The sequence below is a fragment of the Bombus affinis genome, chromosome 9, assembly GCF_024516045.1.
Source record: "Bombus affinis isolate iyBomAffi1 chromosome 9, iyBomAffi1.2, whole genome shotgun sequence".
NCBI lineage: Eukaryota > Metazoa > Arthropoda > Insecta > Hymenoptera > Apidae > Bombus > Bombus affinis.
Window position 1 is genome coordinate 987,715 of NC_066352.1, and position 9,576 is coordinate 997,290.

The following is a 9,576-nucleotide window of genomic DNA, read 5'->3' on the forward strand; positions in this document are numbered from 1 at the left end:
ACATACAACAAAAAACTGTATAGAGTTCAATATTTACAATATTTCTAGCAGTGGAAGTAATTAATGTTAATATAAGTGGAAAATATCACATGATTCAATGTAAAAATATATTTATAATTTCAATTATTCACTGATTACATAGGAGAATAATGATATGTACAATAATATGCAATGTGGCTATATAATATAAATAACATTTAGCAATATTGAAATTATCCGTTTCATCTGTTTTGAATATGTACTTTATGAATAGAACAAAATGGAACAATAACAAAGTAAGATTGTACTAACTGCTAATTAGTATTAAAAAAATTAAATTCTGCTGCATACTTTATATCATACGAATTATATCTAATCAGGTCTCAAAAAATTTAGATATTATAATCTTCACCGATATTCACGAATTTTAAATCCCTCTGTTTCAATTTAACATATTCTCCTCTTATGGGAATGTTCGAATCGATTGAAACTGCGTTTCCAAATCCTTGTTCTGACAAATATATATTAGTTTTAATCAATGATGTTTCAGCTGTATCATTTTCGGAAGAGTTCTTTAATTCATTTATTAAATTTCCCTCAACTTTTTCATTTCTTTTAAAACATTCTTCGTGATTATCCTTAGTGGCGAAATTTTTTATTAGATATTCAGATTTATTTGACATATCACTTGTGACTTTGGTATTAGCTTCTTCTATTCTTATATTAATTTCTCGCTTTTCACGTTCATGATTCTCTAAAATATCTCTATGAATTAGTTGAACGGTTCCCTCGGACTTATGTTCTTCTAACGAATTCTCTACATTTGTTTGATTTCGTATTTTTAATGCGATTGGTAAGGAATATTGATGCTGTAATTTTTCTAACTTTGAATTTGACTTTCCTTGTAAATTAGGAATTATATTGCTAAAATTATTTTTATTATAGTCAGTTTCATTATTGTTTAGTCTTAAGTCATCAGTGGAAATAGATCTCTGTAATACTCGTTTTGTCAAAGCATTCAAGATAGGTCCTTTAAGTAATTTTTTTGAATTATTAGGACTCACTCCTACTTCCTTAAGCTTTTTATTATTTAACTTGTTGTCAAATAGCATTTGGTATGTACCCAATTGAATATTGTGCCTTTTATTCATGTTTTCATTGTTAGAAAAAGCTGACTTAAAAGTTTTGTCATTAATATTTTCCCTTTGGTTTTTGGAGGATTCATTTTCGTTACTATTACTTATGATTGTAGAATTCATTTTTGCTTGTATGACAGATTTTCCACTAAGAACCTTTAAATCATTTTTGCCCTTTTTATGTTCCTCTGTATCTTTTTGCTTCTGCCTCTCAATTTCTTGTTTTTGTTCTTTAAGATCTTTTAATATTTCTTTCTGTTCTTCCATCATTTGCAGTTGTTCTTGTTTGTGTTTTTCTAAAGTTTTTCTAAGTTTTTCATGTCTTTCTGCAACTAACATATTGGCAGCCTCTGCGTAAGCAGCTAGTTCTGAATCTTCTTTTTTAATTGCATCAGAATTTATAAGATTATAGTGTTTTCTTTTATCTATAAAACTTTCTTTCTTCTTCATGTGATTAATTTCTTCCTTATCTTCAGTGGCAACTTTTGTTGTTATTATAGCATCATTTTTTACTAAATTGTTTGATTCTTTATGAAAATCTGTATCTACCGTTTTTATTTGATCAACTATTTTTTTAATAACTGGAGCAAAAGTAACTAATATATTGTCAATAGACTTTTGTGTTTCTGCTATTGACTTTTCTGTAATAACAATACGTTCAACTGGTATTGGCGGTTCTTGTCGCATATCATTTGCCTGCAGATTTAAAGAATTCTCAGGAACATTTAAGCCTGATAATTGACTCATTTCCTCTGAAAATTATTAATGTAATTATTATCACAATATTATTGCTACTACTATCATCATTGCCATTACTATTATTACTGATATCACTATATATTTCAATTTTAAATTAATAATAACTATATAGTACCCTTAATATTTGGAAGAATTTCAGGATTATTAGGAACATTTGCTATTGCATTAATATTATCCTTATTTAAGTTTAATGGTATACTATTTATTTGATTAGCAGGATTGTTTGTTGGTGTTAATATCTTTATATTAGTAGATTCTTCTAACGCATACAAATTTGCATATGTGCTCAAAATCATAATACAGATACCAACAAACATGATTACCTAGAAATACATCGATAAGGAAATATTAAAGAGAAATAATTAGAAAATAATATAATTTTTGTATTTGCTTAATCATCTCACTTGAGCTAATAATCTCTCATTAGTATGTTTACTACTAATAGATATGAAGAATATTGCCGGAAATATCAAGCAAATCATTACACCAATGGTAGATCCTACTAAACCAAGAACAAATTCAATATTTGGTATTAGAATGCCAGTTACCAGAGAAACAGCTACAATTATGATGGTAAGACATCTAAATCTTGTTTCTGGCAAATAATTTATAGAGGGTTCATGAGCATACACCTGTAAGAAGTTATATATGAAACATTTAAATTTATTACTTCATTATTATAATATACTGCTATAATTAATACAAACCCTGCGAAATAAGAGAGAGTTTAGACTTGCACGGCATGGAAATATGACTAGAGGAAAACTAAATGCAATTGAAAACACAAATCCCATTTTAATCATTTCAGATGACAAACTGGGTTCAAAGCTCATTAATATATTGCCTGTAAATTTAATAATGGATAAGTAAAATATATGAAGAAAGGATGTTTAATTTAAAACAACAAATACCTGTAAATGGTTGTGTACAAAATGCAATATAACCAAAGAATCCAACACAAAGATATACAATAGTACATATATTTAATGCACCTCGTACAACTTCATTCATTTTCTCTAAAGATACATTTGGTATAGTTTCATAGATTTCAAATAGTTGGGTTTGACAAAATAAAGCCATAGAAAAGATAGGTATGCATTGAAGTATACCAGATGGTCTCCAATAATATACATGTTCATACCAATCTCCAGCAAAAATATGCTGCATAGATTCTGTTATTATCTATGAAAAAGATAAAAAATGTAATAAATTAACATTGCATTGTTTTTATAATAAATAATGTCAAATTATTCACCTTTAATACAAGACAAAGATAAAAGATAATGGTAGCAGTACAAAGAGTAGACAAACTGTCAATATTCCTAAGCAATCCCAAGGGTAAAACTATGAAAATGCTTGTTGTTATAAGTAAACTAGTCCTAATATCCTCTGGTTTCTTATCTATCACTTTTCTTACAATTTGTGGTCCTAAATCACCCATAATAACAAAGAAAGCAATACATGTTCCCACAAGAAAACCAATGATAAATAATTCCACTAAAAATTTGCCCATATGACCAAACGCATGGAAAGCCAAAAGTTCAAAATTTCGTCTTCTAGACATCACAGCTGATTTAATAAGAAAATGACAAGCAAGTCTAGACAAAGTACTACTCAATATCAAGACTACAATAGCTAAAACAATACCGCATTGCTTGAAACAAAATGGCATTGCAAGAACGCTTACTCCAATGATGCTGTTTGCAAGAGTCATAACATGTGGCATTTGAGAAATCATTTTGGTGGTTTTTATATTTTTTTAGTAAACCTACGCAGTTTCTATATCTTTAGTCAGAATTATGTTTTGTCTAGCATTAAACTTTTCTTTTTCAAATCAATATTTTCAGCAAATAGGAATGTTATAATATTTAATAGATATTCAAAGACTCTATAATGCGTATAAATAATAATTATTTACGCATTCTTTTCAAATGCTTTTAAAATATAAAATACCCTGATTATGAGGTTAGATTTATCATTCCGTTAACCATCAATATATAACCAACAGTATTACATGTAAAACAAATAATGTAATTTATTGTCATGTTGGACGTATCAAAATCGTGATACGAAGGTCACGCTTTTGATAAAACACAATTTTTTATAGTGACAGTTGGAAAATACCACCGAGCGTTCTGTTGACCATTCAAAACTACCACCATTTTGACTCGACAAGTTCTATTAAGCATGCTCTATTAATTTGTGTCTATCACAAGGAAAAGTAATTTCAGTAATACGCACAATAGATTTCTTTATTTTTTATTATAAATATTTAAAAACATTTGTTATTCGTATTCTGATATAGTATATAGCATATAACTTTATACATATATACTTATATTATACTTGATCTATCTTAATTAATCGACTTAAATATACGCAAATATTATATCGGATTTATCTTTGCATTGTAAATAATTAATTACAGTAAAGGTATGTGTTTAATTACAATAAAAGTATGTGTTTAATTACAACTAGATAAATCGACTTATTTCTTTTTCAATTATTTATCTGACATCATGCAACTAGTCGAATCTAATCCATTTTTGCAAAAATTTCCGAGTCGCAAAGAAGTTCATTTTATGTATACAAAATTAATGCATTTATACTCTCGTGCAAATGTAAAATTAACATGGTTGAAAGGTAATAATTTTAATATTTATGTTAGTATGACGCTTCTCTTCTTTCCCTGTCTTTTTTTCTTTGAACAAGAGTGCTTTTGCAGCCTCAACATATAGATAGAAGTCGACTTAGTCACAAATGTTTAATTTTTAGTATTATCTCTTCTTAATTTAAGACTCTAGAATTCTGCTCGAATTCAATGCGTTCAATGACTGCTCTATTCTTTTCATACTTTCTTTTCCGCTGACATTAATTTTTCACATATAAAATAAAATATTTTACATATCAAAAGGAATATCATTATGTCATTATTATATGTATAGTATTGCATGTAGGATATTGTTTAAATCGGATTTGTATGTACAAGAGAGAATAGGAAGTAAAAAATTTGTTAGTCCATAATACTAGCCCGTTGTATACAATCTCATTCCCTTTCAATTATAAAAATCGCACATTAAATTATTTAATGATGATCATGCTGTGAACAATGAATAAGAAGACAAAGAAACGTATTCACCCAAAACATATTGTGGTGATTTGTATACTTTTAAACTTTCAATTTATCGAAATGTGTCAATTACAAAAATTAGATATCTTGATAAGCTGCCTATATCTTCTGATCTTAGTGAAAATTCCAACTTTTATAAAAAATTTAATTTTCTTTGTACATTTAAGATATCCATTTGTCTTATTTGACTAGTTACATGTATTGATGATTCTAACAATAAGTGAACATGAAGGCTTTAATCAGATCATAAGACTGACCGATTACTCAAGATATCGTTCATCGCATGATTTAAAAAATATTTCAAGGAGTGATTGCTTAATGGCTTATAACTTTGAGAATTTCGGCTAATGTTTATAAATTTAATAAGATAACAACTGAAATTACTGAGCGTCTATCATGTCAATTGTATGCTCGTAGATGTATATAAGTGATAATAATGTCTCTTGCCTCGAATTTAATAAAGATGTGTGTGTGTGTGCGCGCGCGCGCGCGCGTGCGTATATATATACACATATGTATGTATGTATACATATATCCTATTGAAGTATTTATATGGTTTTGAATCAAAGAATAAAAGAAATCATATTGTTTACAATGGTATGTCCAGTTCGAGGCAACAGGCATCTATTATGCACTACATGTTTGTTCACTTAATTTATCTATACTGATTTATGGTTAATTTAAATAAGAACTTTTTTCAATTTCTTTTTGGAAACAAATACCATTTATCAGGGATTCGATCCACCGTCTTTCTTCGTTTCCTCATTTGTAACATTCGTTTTTTCATCTTTTTCATTTTCTATAAAACATTTTTTTTTATTATGATAAAAGTAAAAACAAAAGTACATTAAAATTATATAAAGATATTAAAATTACATACCTTTTGGTTCCGATTTTATGTCCTCTTCTTTTTTTAGATCACTTTCTATACCTTCTTGTCCTTTTTCTAGACGTGGCCGTTTTCTGGAACCCTATTAAATAAAAAGAATTGTGACTTAAATACAAAAATATTTAATACAAATGAAACATTACACCTGCGAGAATGAAACGAAAATGTGAAATAATAAAATATCTATGTTTATAAATAATAATGGATGTTACCTTAAATGACCTATTATCTCTTCGTCCCCCTTCACCTTCATCCTCACTGTCGCTATATTCATTTTCGTGTTGTATTCTTTTATCTAAATCTCGTTGTGGTAATCTTTCGTCTGGATTTACCTTTTCCTCAGCCTCTGAATCTTCAATGACTGCACCATCTTCTGGAATTGGTTGAACCTGCACACCTGGGGCATGCGGCAACATTCTTAAATTTTCAAATAGTCTGGTTCTGTAAAAAATATAGAATATGTGAAATTAACTGCAATAAAAAAAGGAAAGGAAGTGGTTAATTGTTATCCTTGAGATGAAACATACTTAATTTTCTCAAGATATTCAGGAGTATTTTGATTTGCCATATTTGAAGGACTAATATGCAGCTTAAAATCGGGACCAAAATATTCAAAATAATCATTATAGGGTAACTCATTTGCAATTTCAGAACCAAGAGCAACCGAAGTTTCGTATGTCCAGCATCTAGACACATTTCTGATTGTATATCCACCACCACCGACCATTAAGAAGGGTAGATTATATTTTTTTACAAATTCAACACATTTCCCATGACCCCTCACTGTTAAATTGAAACAGCCTAACCGATCTCCTACAAATAACATGTATCAATTTAATTTTTTTTTTATTTCCTTCATTTGATTTTACTAAATGATATTTATGTATACCAGTTAATGAATCAGCACCACATTGTAGGACCACAGCAGAAGGTTGGAAAGTTTCCATCACTTTAGAAATAATAGGTACAAATATTGATTCATAGCTTTCGTCATCCATACCATCTCTTAGTGGTATATTGACTGCATAATACTTTCCCTGTGAAAACAAGGTTTCAAGTTAATATAAAATTTAAAAATAGAAACATATCAAACGTTTACTGTTAACAAAGTTTTTACCTTTCCAGCACCAATATCACGCAGATCACCAGTACCAGGAAAATATTCACCATATTTATGAAAAGAAACCGTCATAACTCTATCTGTGGTATAAAAAGCTTCTTCTACACCATCTCCATGATGAACATCAATATCAATATATAACACTCTCTGATGATATTTCAGTAATTCTAGTATTCCTAATACAATGTCATTTACGTAACAAAATCCAGATGCTTCACTTTTTTTGGCATGATGCAAGCCACCACCCCAATTTATGCAAATTTCTGAGGCCTGTTTGTTAAGCTTCACAGCGGCAGCAACAGAACCTCCAGCTGATAATTGACAAAATTCATATAAACCATCAAAGACAGGGCAATCTTCTCCTACATTAACTAAAGGAAAAAGGAAATATTAAATGTAATCACAATTATCAAACATAATTCATATATTCATTGAACCTATAAATATTAGATCTATAATCTTACATCGTTGCATTTGTTTGTTATACTCTGACATGTTATCAGGTCTTATGGATCTCAAAAACCTAATATAGTCATCGCTATGGAATTTTGTCATTTCATCTGCTGTAGCTTTATGTGGACGCTAAATGGGAGAAAGAGAATAAAATTGAAGAAATAGAAAAGAAATAGTAAAGAAAAAGATTTATTTTAAATATCTATGCAATATAATATTTGTATTTTTGTACATTTTTATAAATTAGCAAATATATAAATACTAAAAATTATAAACGAAATAATATCATTCAATGAATAATTCTTACATATATTTCCATCTTCCTATAAAGACCATAATTCAAAAGTAAATTATGTGTCATCCTTATACGATGTGGCTTCATAGGATGTCCTTGCCCATAATAATAATTTCCAATATCACCTAAAATATAATTTACTTCTTTATTTATTTTATTGTTTGATATAAGTTTCACGAAAAGAATTATGTTAAATATTTGCAACAATTTTATTAACTTAAGATAGTTTTGATTTTACATGTGCATACATATATACCATTTCCTCTGATACAGGCAACCGAGGTACACATGAGAATCTTTCGCGTAATTTGCACGGAGAAGGTATTGCCGTTTACCTACCCGACTCAAACTGTATTGTCTTCTTCAAATTTAGTAAAAGTGTTAAGCATGTCTATAATTTTATACGACTGCAAAGGTGCTAATATTTTTTCGAAATATTCTTAAATTATAACCTTCAATTAATCTGTTTCTTCAGATAATTAACATTCTCACGTAAAAGATATTAACAATAATATGTGAAATAAATATAGAGAATATAACCAATATATAAATATAAAAGATAATTATGATATTAATAATATTTATAATTCCTATCCTTTTATATTGGCTATATATTATTAAAACTTAATGACTGTTATTGAATTGAAACGTTAATATTAGAAAATAATTAAAAAATAATTTAGAAAGTGAGAAAGAAAAAAATATATATATAATATAACACGAAAGTATATTATCAAATGATAATTGAATGATTGTATTGTGTGAATGATTGGATCGTGAAAAGCGGACGCTTTTTCTTGGTTGGAGTAAGATAACATGGAGTAATAGCCATGAATCTTTCGCCTTAACGCGTCTGAAACCGTGCAAGCTATCATAGGAAAGATAACAAAAAGGGAATATTGTATAAGAAATACGTTTTCTCAATGATTAAATAAATATGTTAAAATAAAAAGCGTGTTAGAGAAAGTAAGTACATGTGAAATAAATGCATGATAGACGATACAAGCGTGGATAGCACAAACACATTTTGACAATCTCTCCATGCATGCACGATATTTTCGCGGGATACTAAGTATATCAAAATTTTTTAACTTTTTTACTTACTATCATAATAGTAGCAGACACGCTTCTTGCTATGTGGTAACGTTGTCATTTTGACCGATTTTTCTCCTTAATTGTAAAATACCTGATATGAATTAAATGTAAAGCGCGGAGCGTCGCGATACCCACCGACAGGACACAGCGTCACTAAATCTCTAAACTACGCGTGCGCAATATTCTGTAGTTAGCTTTGTTGTATAGATGGCGTTTTCATCATAAAATGAACTTAACCATAAAACGAATGAAGTTAAGAATAGATACATTGTTGTGTAAATTACAATTACTAAATTACTAAAACTACAATTACTAAAACTCACTAAAGATATAGTTATATATACTTACACTTCTACCAATATAGCAAAAATGAAAAATCACCACTGCTTATATACGCATATGTAAATAAGATTCATATGTTTGTCTATATATAAGTATAACATGTGTAAACTTAAGTGTCGTATATTGAAATGCAAGCAATTATATGTATAACTCTAGGACTTCTTTACTTTATTTTAGGAAAAAAGAGCAGCATCACGAAGTAGATTATAGTTACTTTTCTTACAATTTACTTATATAATTAATAAAATAAATTTAAGAAGAAATGAAATATCAAATTTTTTATCTATGTTTATAATTAAATATATTTTACATATATACGTGACATGAACGTACATATATATGTACATTCATCATATATAAACAAATTTAACACATATA

The 9,576-nt window shown here is 28.4% G+C and overlaps 2 protein-coding genes across 9 annotated transcripts; both read right to left on the bottom strand.

Annotated features, from left to right (window-relative positions):
- Nucleotides 1-93: 93 nt before the first annotated feature.
- On the bottom strand, nucleotides 94-4,053 carry LOC126919931 (putative sodium-coupled neutral amino acid transporter 10). Of its 8 annotated transcripts, none has more exons than XM_050729647.1 (7): nucleotides 3,889-4,053; nucleotides 3,130-3,218; nucleotides 2,786-3,056; nucleotides 2,582-2,718; nucleotides 2,279-2,506; nucleotides 1,990-2,197; nucleotides 94-1,867 (listed from the first exon to the last, which is right to left on the bottom strand). In XM_050729647.1, the coding sequence occupies exons 1-7, from the start codon at nucleotides 3,917-3,919 to the stop codon at nucleotides 372-374; spliced, it is 2,460 nt and encodes an 819-aa protein (XP_050585604.1). In that variant the 5' UTR covers nucleotides 3,920-4,053; the 3' UTR covers nucleotides 94-371. The 8 variants fall into 8 exon arrangements, with proteins under 8 accessions (XP_050585604.1, XP_050585605.1, XP_050585602.1 ...); XM_050729648.1 differs by having other exon boundaries at nucleotides 3,999-4,035; XM_050729645.1 differs by having other exon boundaries at nucleotides 3,130-3,302; nucleotides 3,999-4,035.
- Nucleotides 4,054-4,108: 55 nt separating this feature from the next.
- Nucleotides 4,109-9,031, bottom strand: LOC126919944 (histone deacetylase HDAC1). Its single transcript, XM_050729707.1, has 9 exons — nucleotides 8,866-9,031; nucleotides 7,774-7,886; nucleotides 7,478-7,595; nucleotides 7,011-7,384; nucleotides 6,783-6,930; nucleotides 6,421-6,706; nucleotides 6,106-6,334; nucleotides 5,885-5,975; nucleotides 4,109-5,803 (listed from the first exon to the last, which is right to left on the bottom strand). The coding sequence occupies exons 1-9, from the start codon at nucleotides 8,912-8,914 to the stop codon at nucleotides 5,733-5,735; spliced, it is 1,479 nt and encodes a 492-aa protein (XP_050585664.1). The 5' UTR covers nucleotides 8,915-9,031; the 3' UTR covers nucleotides 4,109-5,732.
- Between the last annotated feature and the right edge of the window lie 545 nt (nucleotides 9,032-9,576).

Coding starts and splice junctions, on each gene's coding strand:
- LOC126919931 (XM_050729644.1), bottom strand. CDS start 3,612: ATGATTTCTCAAATGCCACATGTTATGACTCTTGCAAACAGCATCATT. Junction 2,507..2,581: donor ACTCTCTCTTATTTCGCAGG/GTTTGTATTAAT, acceptor AACTTCTTACAG/GTGTATGCTCATGAACCCTC. Junction 1,868..1,989: donor AATTCTTCCAAATATTAAGG/GTACTATATAGT, acceptor AATAATTTTCAG/AGGAAATGAGTCAATTATCA.
- LOC126919944 (XM_050729707.1), bottom strand. CDS start 8,914: ATGACAACGTTACCACATAGCAAGAAGCGTGTCTGCTACTATTATGAT. Junction 7,887..8,865: donor TGTCTGCTACTATTATGATA/GTAAGTAAAAAA, acceptor ATTATATTTTAG/GTGATATTGGAAATTATTAT. Junction 6,931..7,010: donor GTGATATTGGTGCTGGAAAG/GTAAAAACTTTG, acceptor TTGTTTTCACAG/GGAAAGTATTATGCAGTCAA.